At 35.7% G+C, this 17,735-nt stretch overlaps 2 protein-coding genes across 2 annotated transcripts in view; one reads left to right on the top strand and one right to left on the bottom strand.

Moving 5' to 3' along the window:
• snrnp200 (small nuclear ribonucleoprotein 200 (U5)) overlaps window positions 1-12,620 on the bottom strand; it is a 38,611-nt gene extending 25,991 nt beyond the window's left edge. The window contains exons 1-18 of the mRNA XM_053503840.1: window positions 12,342-12,620; window positions 11,985-12,148; window positions 11,610-11,781; window positions 11,259-11,451; window positions 9,871-9,926; window positions 9,197-9,292; window positions 8,608-8,760; window positions 8,386-8,485; window positions 7,450-7,586; window positions 7,188-7,268; window positions 6,880-7,053; window positions 5,965-6,102; window positions 3,735-3,890; window positions 3,194-3,364; window positions 2,915-3,108; window positions 2,034-2,157; window positions 704-853; window positions 355-465 (exon numbers count right to left, since the gene is read on the bottom strand). Coding sequence (XP_053359815.1) covers window positions 355-465; window positions 704-853; window positions 2,034-2,157; window positions 2,915-3,108; window positions 3,194-3,364; window positions 3,735-3,890; window positions 5,965-6,102; window positions 6,880-7,053; window positions 7,188-7,268; window positions 7,450-7,586; window positions 8,386-8,485; window positions 8,608-8,760; window positions 9,197-9,292; window positions 9,871-9,926; window positions 11,259-11,451; window positions 11,610-11,781; window positions 11,985-12,148; window positions 12,342-12,386 — 2,415 coding nt within the window. The 5' untranslated portion in view covers window positions 12,387-12,620. The remainder of the gene's footprint in view (window positions 1-354; window positions 466-703; window positions 854-2,033; window positions 2,158-2,914; window positions 3,109-3,193; window positions 3,365-3,734; window positions 3,891-5,964; window positions 6,103-6,879; window positions 7,054-7,187; window positions 7,269-7,449; window positions 7,587-8,385; window positions 8,486-8,607; window positions 8,761-9,196; window positions 9,293-9,870; window positions 9,927-11,258; window positions 11,452-11,609; window positions 11,782-11,984; window positions 12,149-12,341) is intronic.
• Window positions 12,621-15,792: 3,172 nt separating this feature from the next.
• On the top strand, window positions 15,793-16,893 carry LOC128530116 (uncharacterized). Its single transcript, XM_053503841.1, has one exon. The coding sequence runs from the start codon at window positions 15,795-15,797 to the stop codon at window positions 16,767-16,769; it is 975 nt and encodes a 324-aa protein (XP_053359816.1). The 5' UTR covers window positions 15,793-15,794; the 3' UTR covers window positions 16,770-16,893.
• Window positions 16,894-17,735: the final 842 nt, after the last annotated feature.

The raw sequence follows: 17,735 nt of genomic DNA, 5'->3' as shown, positions 1-17,735 counted from the left end.
TTTTTTGATAAAAAAAAAAACAAGTCATATGCAGAAGTACATGTGACAGATTCTGCAAAGGGAGCACTGTGGTGCCGATAAGCTGAAAAGATAAAAGTGCGCTTTTTTTTTTACGGACTATAACCACTCATGCAAACAATCACTAGTTTTTCGCACCCCTGGTTGTATTATAATTTATGTGCATTTGTTATAAACATCACTGTACTGAAAACATACCCAACTGTAAGCTTTGCATACCACTACACAAAAATTTGTTAAGTTTTATTTCAGTTTGAAATTTTTTTTTAAACAGTAGCTTGTATCTCATTATTTTTATTCTCACCTGAACTAATTTACAACAGATTACACACTTACCTGTATATGTCTATCAGCAAAAAGATCCTCAACCAACGTTCTGTCCACTCTAGTCATCCCAGCATGATGAATGGCAAAGCCATACGGCAACAGGTCCTTAAGCTCCAGATTCTACATAATTGATCAAAGGTGTATAATAAATCAAAATGGTGCATTTTCATTAAACTACTATGCAATACTTATTATCTTTTTCCACAAATCTTATTTCTGCTTCAACCAAAAATTTCATTTTATGTTGAGTAAAAGGTTACTGTGAGGAAATGTACTACTGTGAGAAGTAGACTAAATTAAGAATTCAGGAACAGAAGCATGCAGTGAGTAAAAATACATTGAAAAAGTAATGGCTGACCTTGCACTGCTCTGCCTCAGTTCTTAGGACCTCGGTGGAGGCAGAACCTTCTCGGAGAAAAAGCCCCAATGTGTCTTTCTCCAGACACATGTCCCTAATGGCTCGTGCTGTCTTCCCGGTCTCCTTTCGTGAATGGACAAATACCAATACCTGTGTTGAAAAGCAAAATTTTTAGGTTAGCTTGTTCTAGTAAATATATTTTATTCAAGACCATGCATATGGATATAATGAAAAAAGGTTTAACATGGGGTTAAGCTTAAATTTGCAAAGGAATCTTATAACTGAAATGTTCCAATAAAGATTTAGTAGGGATGGGACAATAAGTTCCATAATGGACATCTTTAAGCTATAATTGTTAGAATAGCTACTTCTTATTACAACACGAAGACATTTTTAAAGAAGCTTTAATCTTCTTGCTTGTTAGTTCCTCAAGCCATTTAAAAGCTGATGGCTAAATAAGAACTATTTAGTAATTGTGCCATTCATAATCTGATTTTTACAAAAAGTTGCCTCTCTTGCTTAGACACATACTATTTAAAAAAGTTGCATGGTTTACTTTGAATCTAGTCTAATAACGGTAAACTGAACAAACTACTAGCCAGACAGTGAACTGTAGAATATAGCAATCATACCCTGCACTGCTTGGTACTGAGGACAATAAGATCAGCGAGGTAGCTAATCAGAGAGGAGCTGAAGCAAAATTTTCAGCTGGGGTCTACCACAATAAAAAGGAAGTGCCACCTTCTGGCGTTATTTGGTATTACCAATCTAGACAAATTATTAATCCTCTAACAGTTACAGTATATTGAATGGTATTAGATAAAACTTGTTATAGTATAAAAAAAAAGATACTAACAACTAGTGCACATCTATGCTTTCTGTAGAAGGTAATGTGCAAGATTGATCAAATTAACATTTGAATGGTTCAGGAGTGTACACAGAAAAATACTGTGACAATTGATAGCGACCCCTCTTTTGCACAACTTTTATGGGCGTTATGATAAATAGGTAGGGACTTATGACGCTTTCGCGGCCAACACACTCCTTTTAGCATGTTAATTTTTTACTTATTCAGCTATATTCGTGATTTATAACTCCGCTGTCCAAGGTCACTCAGAAGAGGATGGGTTCCCTTTTGAGCCTCACATGGCTCCTTCAAGTTTTTCTGTCGTTTCTCTCTTTTTGCAACTCATTGATAAATTAATATACTTTGTTGAGATATATATTGTTAAATGTGCTTTACAAACGATAAGCAAATGGAATTGACTTTAATATGGTGAACTTAAGCATATAAAGCGTATATAGGTCAGTAATTAAGATGCAAATTTACCTGATTCTTTCCTGCATGTTCCATTATCTTCTCATAGACAATCTCGTTCATGATTTGAAAGCGTTTGATTGCCTTCTTTTCTGTGATTCCAACGTATGTCTGTTCTAGTGGTACAGGACGGAAACTGTGGAGAAAGATTTGTGGATTTAATTCTTTTCTGTTTTTGGCTTAAATTAACCACCATTTACAAAAAGAGCGCCTAAGGCTTTGTTGCCGGTGTTGCGTAATGCTTTACTGTATGTTTTCCCACTGCTTTGTCCACATTTTGCCTTTTAGCACCGTTGTAGAAGTTAACTTTCATTCCAGTGCATTTGGTGATCATCTCTGTATTTCACTGCAAATTCAAAGCTGGCCTTATGATTCTTACTATATATATATATATATATATATATATATATAAACACTGGCAAAAGGCCTCAAACAAAAAATATATACTTTCAGAGCTATAAACTGCTTAAATAATCAATTCAAACACCTGTTGGTCAAATGTTGCAATATAGCTCAGACAAAAATTATGGTGTTGCAAGTTATGTAACAATAGATGCAAATACCAGTTAAGCAATAAACTAGATGCACTAGACTAGAAAACCAGAAAATACAAATAGAAATATTTTCTCACTCATTTTTTGATTTCAAACCCAAATAAATGTCTTCACTGACCGCAAGGCTTTGCCTATCGATTGTAATCCACTTTTTTTTTATAATAATAATAATAATAATAAATCTTTTACCGGTGGAAATTTAACTTCAAGATTGTGATGTGAATACTTCTACAACCCAATATTTCAAGTTGGGTGAACACCATATAGGCTAAAAGTACCGCCTACATGGTATTCTCTGATCCTCTATTTTCACATTTCAGCCCTGACACTTTCCCTCACCTGTTGTCAAAATAGAAAAGACCCGTAGCAGGGTCTACTCGAAGGCATGTGGCCACATCCTCATAATTTGGAAGTGTGGCACTGAGGCCGATGAGGCGAACATCCTCCTGAGTCAGTTCCACATTTCGGATAGTTCGAGCAATCAAAGACTCCAGCACTGGTCCACGATCATCATGAAGCAAGTGGATTTCATCCTAAGACACACAAGAGAAACAAATGAAGGGAAAAAAGGCTGCCAATGTGCCTCAATTGTGCATCTAGAAGTCAAGATCTACTTACAATAATGATGAGGCGCACTAGCTGGGTGTACGTCCGTTCCCCTCCCTTGCGGGTGATGATATCCCACTTCTCAGGTGTACACACGATGATCTGAGTAGCATTGATCTCCTCTTTACAGAGCTGGTGATCTCCAGTCAACTCAGACACTGTGATGCCATAACTAGCCAAACGCTATAGCAAAATCAATAATGAGAACTGTTACATACTGTGCACAATTAAACTTCTACATACAAAACACATTATATAGCATTATTTAGTAGAAGCAAGGGTAGAATATGATTAGGAAATCTTAAAAGGCAAAACAGTCAGACAGTTTTTTGGTGTTGGGAAATTGCTGCCATTTAAAAATAAGACCACTTGCATGTATTAATCATGTTCCCCCGCCCCCCGATTAGTCATGCAGATCTACTGTCTCTACATTTTTCTCTTCACCTATTGCATCTAACTAAAGTGTTTGGGTGTAAAAGTTTACAGAAATCACAGCTAAGAAGCCATTTCAATGGGACTATAAAATGGCCTACGGTGCATTTAATAGTCTTACCTTCCCAAAGCTGCCAACCATTTCCTGTACCAAGGAACGCATAGGAGCAATGTAGATGATTTTGAAGTCGTCTACATTGATGGTGCCATCCATGTTGATGTGCTTACCAATTTCTCTGAGCATGGCCATTAGGGCAACATTAGTTTTACCAGCTCCCTGTTGGTCACACACAGAAGTAATTAACATAAATAAATAAGCTTAAATACTTGCATCCTATTTAAAAGAAACATCAATTAAATAACAGTGTAAAAAAAAAAAAAAAAAAAAAGTAAATATTAACTGACATGAATTTACATAAAGTGTCAACATATATTTTATAGGGCTGCATCTAACGATTACTTTAACAATCGATTAATCTGTTGATAATTTTTCCCAATTAATCTATGAATCGGATTAAAAAAAAAATCATTTTCAACTCTTTATTCAAAAACAGAACAAAAATTTTTAGCAAGTTTACAAACAAACATGTTGCTCCTTGAGCTGTGATAATATCAAAATAAAATAAAGAACATACACATGTATGCTTTATCTGCTAAAAAACACAGTGGGACCTTGGATTACGAGCATAATTCATTCCAGAAGCGGCTCATATTCAACTCGTAACACTCTTAAACCAAATTTACTTTTCCCATAAAAAATTATGGAAACTCAAATTATTCGTTCCACAGCCCCAAAAAATAAACATAAAAATAATTAACACAAAATATCAAGTAAAAAATAAAACAAATTAACCTGCACTTTACCTTACCTTACCAGTGTTTAGAGCAGAGAGAAAGTGTGTGTGTGAAGGCGAAAGTAGGAGGGGTCTGTGTGTGGCACGGTGTCCAATGACGCGTGCACACACAGACACACCAGGCAAAGAGCAGGCTTAGCCTTGAGAAGAGAGAGAAAATTGATTTTTTATGTCCCTAATGAGACTTGCTTTTGATTTACATGCGCGCTGTACGCACACAGACACAAAATAAAATATGTTTTACGCACACAGACGTGGTCACAGTGCTACAGTAAACAGTACACGCGTGCACGGATGTCGATTATACCATTAAAAGGTGCGCACTAAGACCCAGCAGGGGAGATAATTACTCAATTACGGATTTCTCTGCATCCGCCATGCATCTTTTCTCTACCTCCACTCGTTTTTTGTTTTTTTTGCTCCGCCCTCTCTATGAGGCACCGAACTCTGCTAGCATCAGTGTGCGAGACCGAGTGTGTTCACTCCGCTTCGCGCTCAACTAAAGTCTTTTTTTAAATAATCAAATGTCTCCACGTCGCGCGATACAACGAATTGATTATGGAATTCGTTGACAACTCTTTTAGTAATAGTTTATCGATTTAATTGATTCATTGTTGCAGCCCTAATATTTTACTTCATACTGCAAAACCATGATTAATATGCTTAAAGGCAAATGCTGTAGAAGTCATTGTTTATTGTAATTGATTGCAGGCACTTATCAAAGTCTTGCACTGACCAGTCATTAGAATAAAATTAATTGTTTAACACACAGGCCAAACTATCCTCAACAGGTAGCTTGTTTGAATGTGAGGACTGAGGACTTAGAAAACCCTGTGAGGTGGGGTGGGGGGATTGTATTTTATTATTAGACAAGTAAACCAAGCCAAAAAGAACCAGTACAGTTTGTTACAGACTGCACAGAACACTGTTTAAATCACTGTTTAAGCAAAATAAACAACAAAGTGTTTTGATATTTGAACCGGATTAGCTTGTTCAACCTGTTTTAGTGATAACTTTTTAAAAAAGTAAAAACGCTGAATTAAATCTAATGGTACTTTAAGCTTAAAAAGGGTAAATTGGTCACCAGTGCTTAACTGATAACCACAAACACCAAGCTTTTTTTTCTTTTGTGACATTCTTAATTTTAGTGATATGTAGGTTAAAACATGACCAGGTTGTACATTTCATGAGCCGTTTTTTTTTTTTTTTTTTTAAAGTTAAATAAATATTAGAATTGTTACCACAGTAACAAAAGCAGCACCGTCTAGTGAATCGGACTTTTAAAATGTCCTGGATGTAAACTTGATGCATAAGTTAGTGATTAAACAAGGTCAGTTGAACAGCCACTGCTTCTGCATATATGCAGTCACACATAATTATAAACCTCTACTCCCACTATTATGTTTTATAAGTGGTGCTCTCTATTACTTCTTAATAAAGGCCACTGATATGAAACCAAAACACACACACACGATAATTGGGAATATTTAAACTTACAGTGGGAGCACAAACCAACAGGTTTCCATCCGTCTCCATGGTGGTCTTGAACAACTTGCTTTGAATGCGGTTCAAAGTTTTAAACCCCTCAAATGCTGCTTGGGAGTACTTCGGCATCTTTTCAATAGCCACAAGTGTCTGAAAAATAAATAAATAATCAATAACACTAAACAGTAGCATAGCATACAGAGTTTGCCACAGGAATGAGTCAGGTTAGATATGTTGTTGCTTATTTAAAAAAATAATTACATTTAAAAAGGATAAAAACTATGAACATTTCAATAATTAGAATGGATTTTAGATGATACACTGAAATTATACACTCACTAGCCACTTAATAAGGTACACCTTGCTAGTACTGTTTGGCTGTATGTATATAAAAGATATCCCATGCATTTTAGGGTCTCATTTAAGTCCTATCCAAATAGCCCATCTTTTTAAATTTCATACAAATAGAACAAACATTTTCCTCATGCGTTTTAGATTCTCTCATCTGTGCTTGCCAAGCAGATGAATACAGAGCCATAAATGTCTTTCACTTACCAAACACAAAAACAGGCTTAAATAAAGAAAACTAAACAATGTGGTGTTCACCAGGACCTCTTTACTATACAAGATTTGCCCTTAAGGAGGTCATGCATGGACAGTTTATATTTTATTTATAGTCTTTTTTTTTTTCAGTAAATCAAGTACAATAACACAATAACACTAAAATTACAGACATCTTGACCTATATAAATATACAATTAGGCCAAAGGTTTGTGGACACTTGACCAACAGAAATATGCGCAACATTTGAACATTACATTACAGATTCACATTTACATTACTCTGACATATGCCACTAAATAGGTAAAAATATATATTAAACAAAAGAGTGGTTTGATTTTGCACAGCACTGATTAGATTTCTCACCTCATCCTCAGAAAAGGGCTTAGGTTTAAGCGCAGGCACATGAACCTCCTCATAACCTTTCCTCTGTTTGCGGAACGAACCATCAGGCAGCTGGCAGCGCTTGTTGGCCATAAAGTGACTGCCCTGAGTAAAGGCAAGGTCCTCTAAATCTAGGAGATGCCGAGATGACATTGTCTACAAACAGGAAATAGCAGAGAAGGCAATGATTTCATACCTTTAAAACAATTATGTTCACTGCCAAAAATCAAAGATTAAAAAGCACATGTAGAAACATTATTTGGTTTAAAAAAAAAAAAAAAATTAACCACCTGTCCATGATCAATATCCATTGATTCCAGATCATTGTCTACCCGAGACTTTCTAACTCTTTCTCTTCGTGATCTCTCCTCCTACAAGGGGGAGAAGCAGTGGTGATTTAGTTTTTGCCTCTTGACAAACAATTTACAGTGCACTATCAAGTGCGCAACTTATAATTAAATCTTCAGTGTGCAAAATTGTGTTCCTAGTTTTTAAACCACAAAATCTGCAGCTTTAAATGTTGACAGGTAACAAAAAAGTGGGAATGCTCACTCGGATAATGTCTTCTTTTTCAGTCTCCTGCAATTGGTAGAGAACTTTGGACAAATCCTGATCTGCTTCCATTTTGCTCATAATCCTTTCCTTCTCAGAGTCACTTTGAGCACTTGCCAACATTGTGCAATACAGTACTGCAAGAGAAATTTACATACTGTTAGATGTGGTTGGAGGGGAAAGAAGTAGAAAAAAAACTGATTCTAATTGTCAACAGCCATGTGATCTGATAAGCCCAGATTTAACCTATTGCAGAGTGGCAGTCCATGTAAGAAAGCAAGCACAAGATGATTTTATCATGCACAGAACCCATTGTACAAGCCACGTTGTGATCTGGAGTTGCTTAAATTGGAGGGATATAAACAAATGCGATTAGAAATCATACAAAATCACGATTCTTGGATGCTGATTCGATTCAAATTATTAGTTTTTATAAATACTGTGTCCCAACTCAATCATACTTTTTCACTCAGTTATATTTTTAGAACCAACAATTTTAAACCTTAAAAAAAATTTAATGATTAAATGTAGCCAATTTCTTATAACACTATTTTTTTCTCAGTTAAAAGCCAAGCGCAGTATTTAAACAACTTCAAATACAAGAGATTAACATTTAACTGAGCAGCACATATCTCTGTAATTATTATTTCTAATAATTCAAACTTAGCAAATAGTTCACATCTACCACATGGGTTAAAAATTAGCAAATAGTTTACCTGTATGATTATAAAGAAACGTGATGTTTTACCACCTCAATTGCCTCAAAACTCAACAGTGAGAGCGCAGTTTGAGAAGCTGCGAGACCGCGAGCATGTGTCATTAATGACTAATTTGCACTCACTGTGTTTTGTGACTTGTGTAAGCGTGAGTAATGAGTGGGTTATTTTAATAATCAAAATAATTGTCAGTTGCAGCCCTAATCAACAGTGCCCTTACTCATGCGTCTATGCTGGCGCAGGACCTTGATGAAGTCAAATGTGTTAAAACCCAGCAAAAGCACCAACTGATTTTCACATTCTCTATCATCACTGGCAGTCTGGAAACAGAAAGAAGTTACAGCACAACATGAATTTTAGGACCATGACACACATTGTAAAAGTTAAGCAAATAATACAATCATAACACATTAATAGAATAATGACTGATATTTAGTTTCACCTTAAGAATCTCCAGAACCTCATCAGCTTTCTTCTGAGACACAATAGCATCATCATAGAAACGACTGAGCTGTCGCTGAAGCCAGAAAGCATCGATGTCTCTCGGATGGAGGTCTTTTTTCTTATTTGTCATTACATCTCCGGCACTTCCAAGCTTAAGAAAGAGATAAAAAAAAAAACTCTAAATCAACAAAAACAGCAATACTCAACTCTAAACATTACTGACAATTAATTTATAACTAATTCTATTTCATAATTTCATTTTCAGTGAAGTGTTATGAATCATGCTGTGGTGCACCAAGACATCATATGTACCATCCAATCCTACAGTCATGTGTTAAAGCTATGACTACCTCTGCTTTAAGGTGTTGTGTAAAAACATAAGTATCATCTGATCGTAGCAGGTCTTAAAACTATGCAAATCTCAGACAAATAAAAAATTAATCTAATTATTTTTTACTGTGCCATTATTTTTTAACAAATGTAAAAAAATATATAAAATAAATAAAAAAAGACTCGGTGGTTTGTTTTACTTCTAATTGATATAGTTTTCTTCAATAAAACTTTAAATTAGATGTTTTATTACTTACATTTGCAGACAGTGTACACTTCACATCGGCTTCTTCACCTTCACTGTCATCAGAACCTTCATCACGTACTTCACCAAACTGGTCCTCATCACCTTCCTAGAGAAACATACGCATACAGTTGAGGTCAAAATTACACATACACTTTATAATGTTACCTGTCAATTAAGATATCTACTTTATTTCTACAAGATGTTGTTACAAACTATATACAGTTATAAACTAATAGACATTTAATAGTACACATGTATACAAATTTTTACTGCCTATTTTAGTGCGAGTAATCTTTCCTTTCTCCCCCTTTATCTTTGAATGCATTTCTTATTGCACAGCCGAATGCTACAACAAGCAGTTCAATGTACAATTTTCATTGAAATTTTTTGGTGCACATGACAAAACGTATAATAATAACTGACAAAGCAAATGATTCTGTTTGAAATTCATTCCTTTAACTTCTAGGACCTTCCAATCAATCAATTAGGCGTGCATAAACATAGACACAGTGAAAATCTAAAAGTCAATTAAAGTTTAAATAAAGGTGCCTCTATTCGACCATTTTAAAATGATCTCTAATGTGAGCAAAGTAAATACCATAAAGAAATGTACAACATAAAAAATAAAATACAATCTAAACTGTAACAACCTTAAAAAAATATATAAAAAATAAAAATACTCACCTCTTCATCAGATTCAAACTGCACATTTACTCCGTAGGTTTCATCTATGTTGTCATCTATATCGGGGGAATTCAAAGATTTATTAAAATACTTCAAAGGCAAAAAAAGTAACTTAAAACACTTAGGCAGGGGCTAAGCACATTAAATGTAATCAACCTAAAGAAGGCAAGGGAAAAATATATAGTTGCAAGCAATGATGAGCGGGGCCAAACACCTTGCGTCATCACCTCCCAGTGCACCACACAACCTGGATTTTTTTGAGCATGTTAAGACCACCAAAAAGCAATCACTGCCCAGGTGCAACTTGCACACACTGTATGGTTTGGGCCATAAATATTTGTTAAGTGTGTGTGTGTTGTGAGACATGTGAGTGTTAGTGTGGGTGAGAGAGAGGAGTGCATGATGTGCGAGTGTGCCAGTTGTGTGAGAAGAGTAAAAGTGTGTGTGTGATGTGTTAGTATGTGTGAGATGCATGAGGGTGTTTGTGTGTGCGTGCCTGTGTGAGAGACAAAGATGCAAGTAATTGAGTGATAACATTTGTGATATGTATAATGAAGGGGAATATATGTGTAGAATAAAGGAGATTTTATGTCAAGACCTCAGAAAAGCCGCAGATGCTGAAAAAGAAGCATCACGCTGTAATTCCACTGAATGTGATGCTACTAAACAAAGTTATTAACCACTTTTCAGCAAATGTTTGAGGCCTCGTCAAAAATCCCTCTACAACTTTGCATCCTCAATGTCTTTAGATCACAAAGGCCCGGTTTGGTGGTGATCGCATAAATTTCCTAGGAAGAGTGTATCAAATTCCTTTGGGTGCATTCTACAAATGACCCAAAATAACTGACTAAACAAAATAACTGTCTCTACTGAGTAGAGCCCATGACATGTAATGTGAAAGTTGTTCAGCTCAATGAGCTCTAAATGTGTACCGGGTTTCACACAGACTCTCAGGGCCAGAAAGACCTAGATGTAAAGAAGAAGAAAATAAAAATAATCCTAAGGGGGCCCTTCACACACAATGACACCAGCACTTTTAGAAATCAGAACTACATGTCATCACCATCATAGCAGTGACGATATAGCTATGACATAATCATGCTGATGGGCCCTAAATAAGAGCTCTACCACGATAAAAAAAAAAAAAAAAATGATAAACTATAAAAACCATTTACCAATAAAATTCTCATCATCCAGCTAGATTATTTTATGAATATTTACTACATCGCTTTACTTTGCTAAAACCTTAACTGAAAAAGGCTTTTGGTACACATCAAGGTCTTGTCAAAAAAGCGTTATTTCAGTAATTACAGATACTGAAAACCAAGTTGAACCTGGAGCACATACACTTTTAAAACTCTCATGCTGAGACAGAAATCCAGTTTTACCCATATTCTGGAGCTCCTTGTCTCCTCCATAGTCTGTGATCTTTTTTCCCAGGTTGACTAAAACATGGTACCGCGTGTCATCCGCAGGGCCAAGCAGCTGCTCAACCTCTCTACGTCTTTCCTTATCTCTCATCTTGTCGTTTTTTAATACAGCCAAGACTTCATCAGCAGCCCCGCACAAGATGTCTCTCGGCTAAGAAAGATGCAGTAAGTTAAGATTATTTGTACAAAATTCAGTTTATGAATTTGAGCTATTGATGATGCCAAACACAGAGCTTGATGGTATAGGTATAGTTTTAATAAAGTAAAGAACAATCTAGCCTGTGAGCCATAAATAATTACAGCTAGTACCTGATCTCCAAGAGCAGCCTGGATGAAACTCAGGAGGATTTCATACGTTTCTCTGGTCTCTTTAGTTTTGGGCTTGTAAACAATTCCAACCATATCATCGATACCCTCGGACAGAAGAGTGAATCCTTTCATTTTGTTAATGTCATGCCTGTCTTCATCCCGCTTTCTTCTCCTATTTAATGGAAAGAAAATTCTGATGACACGTACATGCACACTGGTGTACAGGATAAAAAATAAAAACACAGTTTAGCAAGACCGGGGTGTAAACATATAACAAGTAAGTCATGTTATAAAAACACATTATGCACCTGACATTCAGTAACACTAAGGTTGTGTTCTGCAGCAATACGGAAAAAAAAGGCAACACAAACATACTTTGCCCTCCTTTCCTCCAACATCTGTGGCTTTGTTCTTTGACTCTTATCACCCATTTTCGTCCCTTCCAGTTTTCCAACCAGTGACAGAACCTCGCCGGTGGGTTCATCTCGCCGTGTGCGATCGATCAGAGAGCGGTCCGCTTGCAGCACCAAGTTAGAGTTCTATAGAGGCAACACAACATTCAGCAAAAACACCACACGCGCCAACTTTCCGTCAGACTCCACTCAAATACATCTAACATTAACCAACTTTTAGAACTAATTACTTATCTATCTATATATATAAATATAAAAGATGGAGTAATGCGAAAAACAACCAGACTAAACACTAAGCAGAAATGATTGTTGTACTTACAGCTTTATATTCGTATTGCAGGCTACGCGCTGTAACATCCGCCATGATTGTAGTTAACGTTAACCCTGGCTACTTCTCTAAACTATTAACGTTAACTAACAAAATGAACGGGAATTTCTGCGTAAATAATCCGGTAATTTAATATAGCAGACTGCAGCTGCTGGTCGAATGTTTTATATAAAACCTCGTTACATCAAATCCTTATGTTCTAAATGAGACGAAAGTAAGCTGGAAACATGCACAACGCGGCTACAACGACACAGCTTTTATTCCGAGTACAGCTTTCCTGTACTTCCTGAACTGTTGGTGATACAGTGCCCCCATGTGGATCGGAGGCGGCAGCCCGTGAAACGGGGATTTCTGATCCTTGCTTGCTGACAATCTCATAATTAATTAAATAAATAATAATACTTATAATAATAATAATTATTATTATTATTAACGTGTTTAACACTTAAAAGCCTATACCAAACAACATAAAAGCTTTGTCTTTCTTTGTGAACACAAACTTGTGCACTTTTAAGACAATAGCTACAGTCAGGATGAAGGCGAACCTCCAGAAAACGTCACATCCGTTTCGCGCAGAGGGCGAAAACAAACCGCTAGTGATAATGCTGTTTGCTGTTTTACGCGGGGAAAAACAGCTTAAAATACAAGTATTTAGTAATATATTTACTACCCAACCAATTGGCAACAACTTTCACCAAGACTGAAAAAAATGTGTGGTTTAATAGTCATAGTGGTGAGTGTGTGCGAGAGAGTGAGACAGTCTGTTTTAACAAGTATATACACGCATTGTTCTCTGTCCTAGAGCGATCTGTAGTTCCCGGTCTCGCTCTACATGACTCAGAGATTTCATTCCTGTATGTCTGCAGACGTACAGCACAATCCCGACCTGCTGCAGCACTGCTGTCCGACATAGGCCCTAACAGTCAACCTTAGCAAGACAAAAACTGTCATTTGTCAAAAAAAGATCAATTTTAAATGTTAAGATAATTTTGTGAAAAACCTTTAATGGTTTTTGCCTAGACTAAATTGACTAGGGTTAATTAATATTAATAATCTTATAGCTAAAATGATAAATGTACATATTTATAGACTATATACTTAAGGATTCCTTTGATTAAAACTTGATTAAAAATAGGATAAGATTGACTAAATATGACAGATAACACTCAATCTAGTCTTAACTTTGTTAGCTATTTAAAATTTTAGTCTTAGTCCTGAGATAAATGTTCCTGTTAGTTTTTTATCATCAGAGCAAAGTCCAAAGCATATTTTTGCCAACATCACATGGGGTGTTTGAATGAAAGAAGGGTCACACAAACTCGAGACGTGTTTTAGAGGACAGACATGTTAACATTAGAGTCAGATAAAGTCCACTTGTAATTATGAAGGTGAACCGCCATGACATGCAAACTGAGCAAAGTAGTTTGGAATGTGAACATCCACACTGTCTGGATCAGATGATGAATTTGGGTAAATGGTGTCAAAGATCCATGTGCTTGATGTTTTCTCTGGGTACTCCAGTTTTAAAGTCTAAAGACATGCAGATTAGGCTAATTGGCATTCCCAAATTGCACAAAGTTTGTAAATGTGTATGTATGTGTGTGCCCTGCGATGGACTGGCTGTAACTCACCTGGTACTCAAGTCTCCTGAGATAGGCTAAAGCTCACGCTGCAACAGGATAAAGCAGTATAGACAATGAGTGAGTAAGTGATAATTAATTTTCTAACATAACATGTTATAATCCTCTTCCACATGTGCCATTCAGGTTGCAATACATTTTTAACCAACTTGTAATTTTTGCAGTGCACAATGCACATTATGTTCCTAATGGGTAACCTGACTGCTATTGCCTACAATTGTATATGATTAATAAAGAAATGTTTATTATTGTAATCCAGACCTACCACAGTATTTATTCATTTATATATTACATATTGGATTATTGATATATGAGATATAAGTACAATTAAATCAGGGTGTACGAAGGGTGTGTGAATTAGCAAAATCTACTTTCGAGTTTTTACTTTATACAATGCATACAACGTCATCTCATAATCACCTGAATACAAATAATTAATGTTTAAATTTTGTATATTATTGTTTGAAAAATCGGAATGCCGTTTATAACAATTAGGGAGAACCAGACTGCCCTGTATTCACACTACGCAAGCTGTAAAAGTGTCCGCAAATTACGCTAGACCCCACCCCCTCCTGGTCTTAAAGTGCATGTGATTGCTTATGATTTCAGGGAATGAATGAAGTGGAAGACACACACACACACACTAGCCAAACTATTCAGAACTACTCCTTAAAAACAAATCAACAATTAGTATTCTTCAAATAAAATTAAGCCTTTATTAATTTTGACTTTATTTAATAAAATCTTTTAAAAAATAAAATTTTAATATTGATAGAATATTGTATTAATACAATCAACGTAATTGACAAAGATGCACATTTAATCGTAAAATATTTTGCTTAGAGAAAAGTCATGTTATTCTTCTTTAGGGAGTATTATAGTTTGATATACTTATGTGAATAAAATCACATAAGACTATTTAATGAGGCATGTCCAGGGCAAACAAAGCAGTGGTACAACCTCAAATTTGACTTGGACCTATTTTGGGTATATCCAAATAATTTTAAAAGCAGTATTTACAGCACTTTATAAAAGTGAAATTTTATTGACTTACCACATGTTGCTCAAATGACTAATATTAATATATTTAAAACCATATCACAGAGGGGAACATGTTTTCTAAGTCATGTTGTGCTGTTCAGTACAAAATGTTTTTTTTCTCTAATACGGGTACCAGAATTGCATATAAATCAGGAGCCATGCAGAATAATTTAGCCATGATGACAATTCTAAAAATCTATTAATTAAGGATAAATCTATAATTTTATATATGATTTCTAATATATAAAATTGAACTGGTATTAAACATCTGTGCCACATATGAATTAAAGTGTGTGTTATATGAAGATCCCACAAAGAAAACACATTTAAATGTTAGGAGAATTTGAACACCACACAATCTGTAGGTGGTAAAGTTGACCAATCATGCAAATATATAATTTTCCCACAGTATATTAAAATGACTAAAGACTATACAGCCTTGGTATAAATGTAAGACCAGATTAGTTTTCTGCCTACATTGCAGAACCTCATTTACAGCTTGAGCATGATTTATGTTATTGCTTGTCCAAACAATTGGAGGTATATTTTGCTTAATTTTACTTCTTCAAAATCCAAGAATCACCGGGACAAGTCATTAAAATAGAAAGAGGCAAGGAGGTAATATAATCCTTTTTTTAACCTAAAGAACTTTTAAATTAGTCAGTATGAATTAAACATTACTTTGTCATTTATTATATTATGAAAAAAAACATATAAATGTATCTTTCTTATGTAACAGGTCCCTTCATAGACATCATCAGTCATGCTGAGTACCGTGGACCAGATTGGGATCTGGGTCCTAACTGGCCTTCTAGCCATTTTTACAATCTTTTCTAATATCTATATCTTACTAGTGAACCAGCGAAACTGCAGAAAAAATCATCTACATCTTTGCCCAGGTGACACTATCATGACTAGTATATCAATGGCTAGTATTGGTCATCAAATCCTCGCTTACTTATGGATGAGTTTAATTCAGGTGGACATAAATTGTATGTATGACACTCTGGAATCCATTCTACTGATGTTAATTTTCTCCCTAAAATTCTCAATAATGTGGACTACTGCTTTTCTTACATTTTTTTATAGTACTAAACTTGTGATCAAGCCTATCCATTGCTACACACACATTCAGGAGGTTATTCTTAAGCATGTTCTCACCGTGTTGGTTGTAATTTTTGTGTGCGGCTTTACCAATTGTCTGCCAGTTATAACTGTTGAGAAATTTCACAATGGTAGTGAGGGAACGACTGACTGTGGTTCAATACTACCAGATGGGGCTGTGGGACTCAGCTACATTATTTATCTTGTAGTCATTGCAGACATTGTTCCAGGTATAATAATGATCAAATGCAGTATCTCCATTTCATATCATCTGTCTATCCACCTCCGCCACATGAAGGAAAGCACCAATGGCGCTCATGCTCCCAAGCTGGGTACTCAAATGAGGGTGATCAGGATGAACCTTACTTTGGTGGCAGTGTTCCTTTGTTTTCTGGTTGTGGATCTTTATACTCAGTCCACAGTTGTTTTGAAAAGTGAAAACACCATGGGCTTATCTGTTCTTTTCTCCACAATTTATACAACAGTCAGTGGATTTGTGCTAATTTATGGAAAGAAGAGCTTCTGGAAAGAGTTTCTTCACTGGTATAACCTATTTTTAGATGAGTATTCTTGTTTAAGTGGTATGAAAGTACCAGAGAGTAAAACTGTGATGCACACTGCTCCAAAGCACTGACTAAATATTAACATATTGGCTATAGCATTATATCCGGCTTAAGTAGCACAGTAATGGCCAAATTTAGTTATTTGATATCTTTTTGATATCTGGTTTATCTACAAATCCATAATGCTTGTGTATATGCTGCACATACTGTATGTTCTTTTTTTCTTTGGATAGTTTAGTTGATTGTGTCATGGTGGCATAGTGGTTAGCACTGTGGCCTTGCATCTTGGAGGGTTTAGGTTTTGATTCCTGCCTCAGGTCTGTGTATGTGGAATTCGCATGTTCTCCCCATGCATGGTCCCCCTCCGGAGATAGGCTCCAGCCTCCCTGCGACCCTGTACGAGGTATCGATAGAAAAGATGAATGAAAGAATGAATGTTCAATTGATTAGTCCACTATAGGCTATGTCTTGTCTATTGAAGTGGAAAGAACAGACTATGTGCTTAATAAGGGACACATCCTAATTATAACCAATGGTTGGTAGCAAATCATGAACAAAAACCAGTTTCCAAAATATACTATTTAATTGTTTTATGTAGTTTTTAAATTGTTAAGCCCACTTTGTACCAGTATAACAGCTCGAAGTAGTATGAAGTACTTCTAAATATTGTTTGTGTTTTCGCCATAATATATTAGAATCTATTTTAAAACATGGATATGTAAATAATAAAGTGAAACTGGTAACTAATGTGAGTGTTACTGTGTTGAGCTTTAGTAGTTCATGATGACCTGGCATAGTAAAGTGACAGATGGAAACTCACTACTAATTACTCAGATGTTACTAGCTTATTTAATACTCAATGATCTGGAAAAATATAATAACGTGGAAATCCTTTCCAACACAGTGGAAATTCCTTTTGCTGTAAAATGCTTTTGCCTCTGGTTTTGCACCAGATGACACACACAATCCTTCTGTTTTCATCTGATATTGGAAGTGGCACTTGGAGATGTCCTGCATCCCCCATGGCTGGATTAAGG

Source organism: Clarias gariepinus, chromosome 9, assembly GCF_024256425.1.
Source record: "Clarias gariepinus isolate MV-2021 ecotype Netherlands chromosome 9, CGAR_prim_01v2, whole genome shotgun sequence".
NCBI lineage: Eukaryota > Metazoa > Chordata > Actinopteri > Siluriformes > Clariidae > Clarias > Clarias gariepinus.
Note: the sequence above shows the minus strand (reverse complement) of the source record. Positions and strands in the feature narration are given on the sequence as shown.

Bases quoted from the DNA above. Each gene is read 5' to 3' on its own strand.
- LOC128530116 (XM_053503841.1), top strand. From the start codon at position 15,795: ATGCTGAGTACCGTGGACCAGATTGGGATCTGGGTCCTAACTGGCCTT.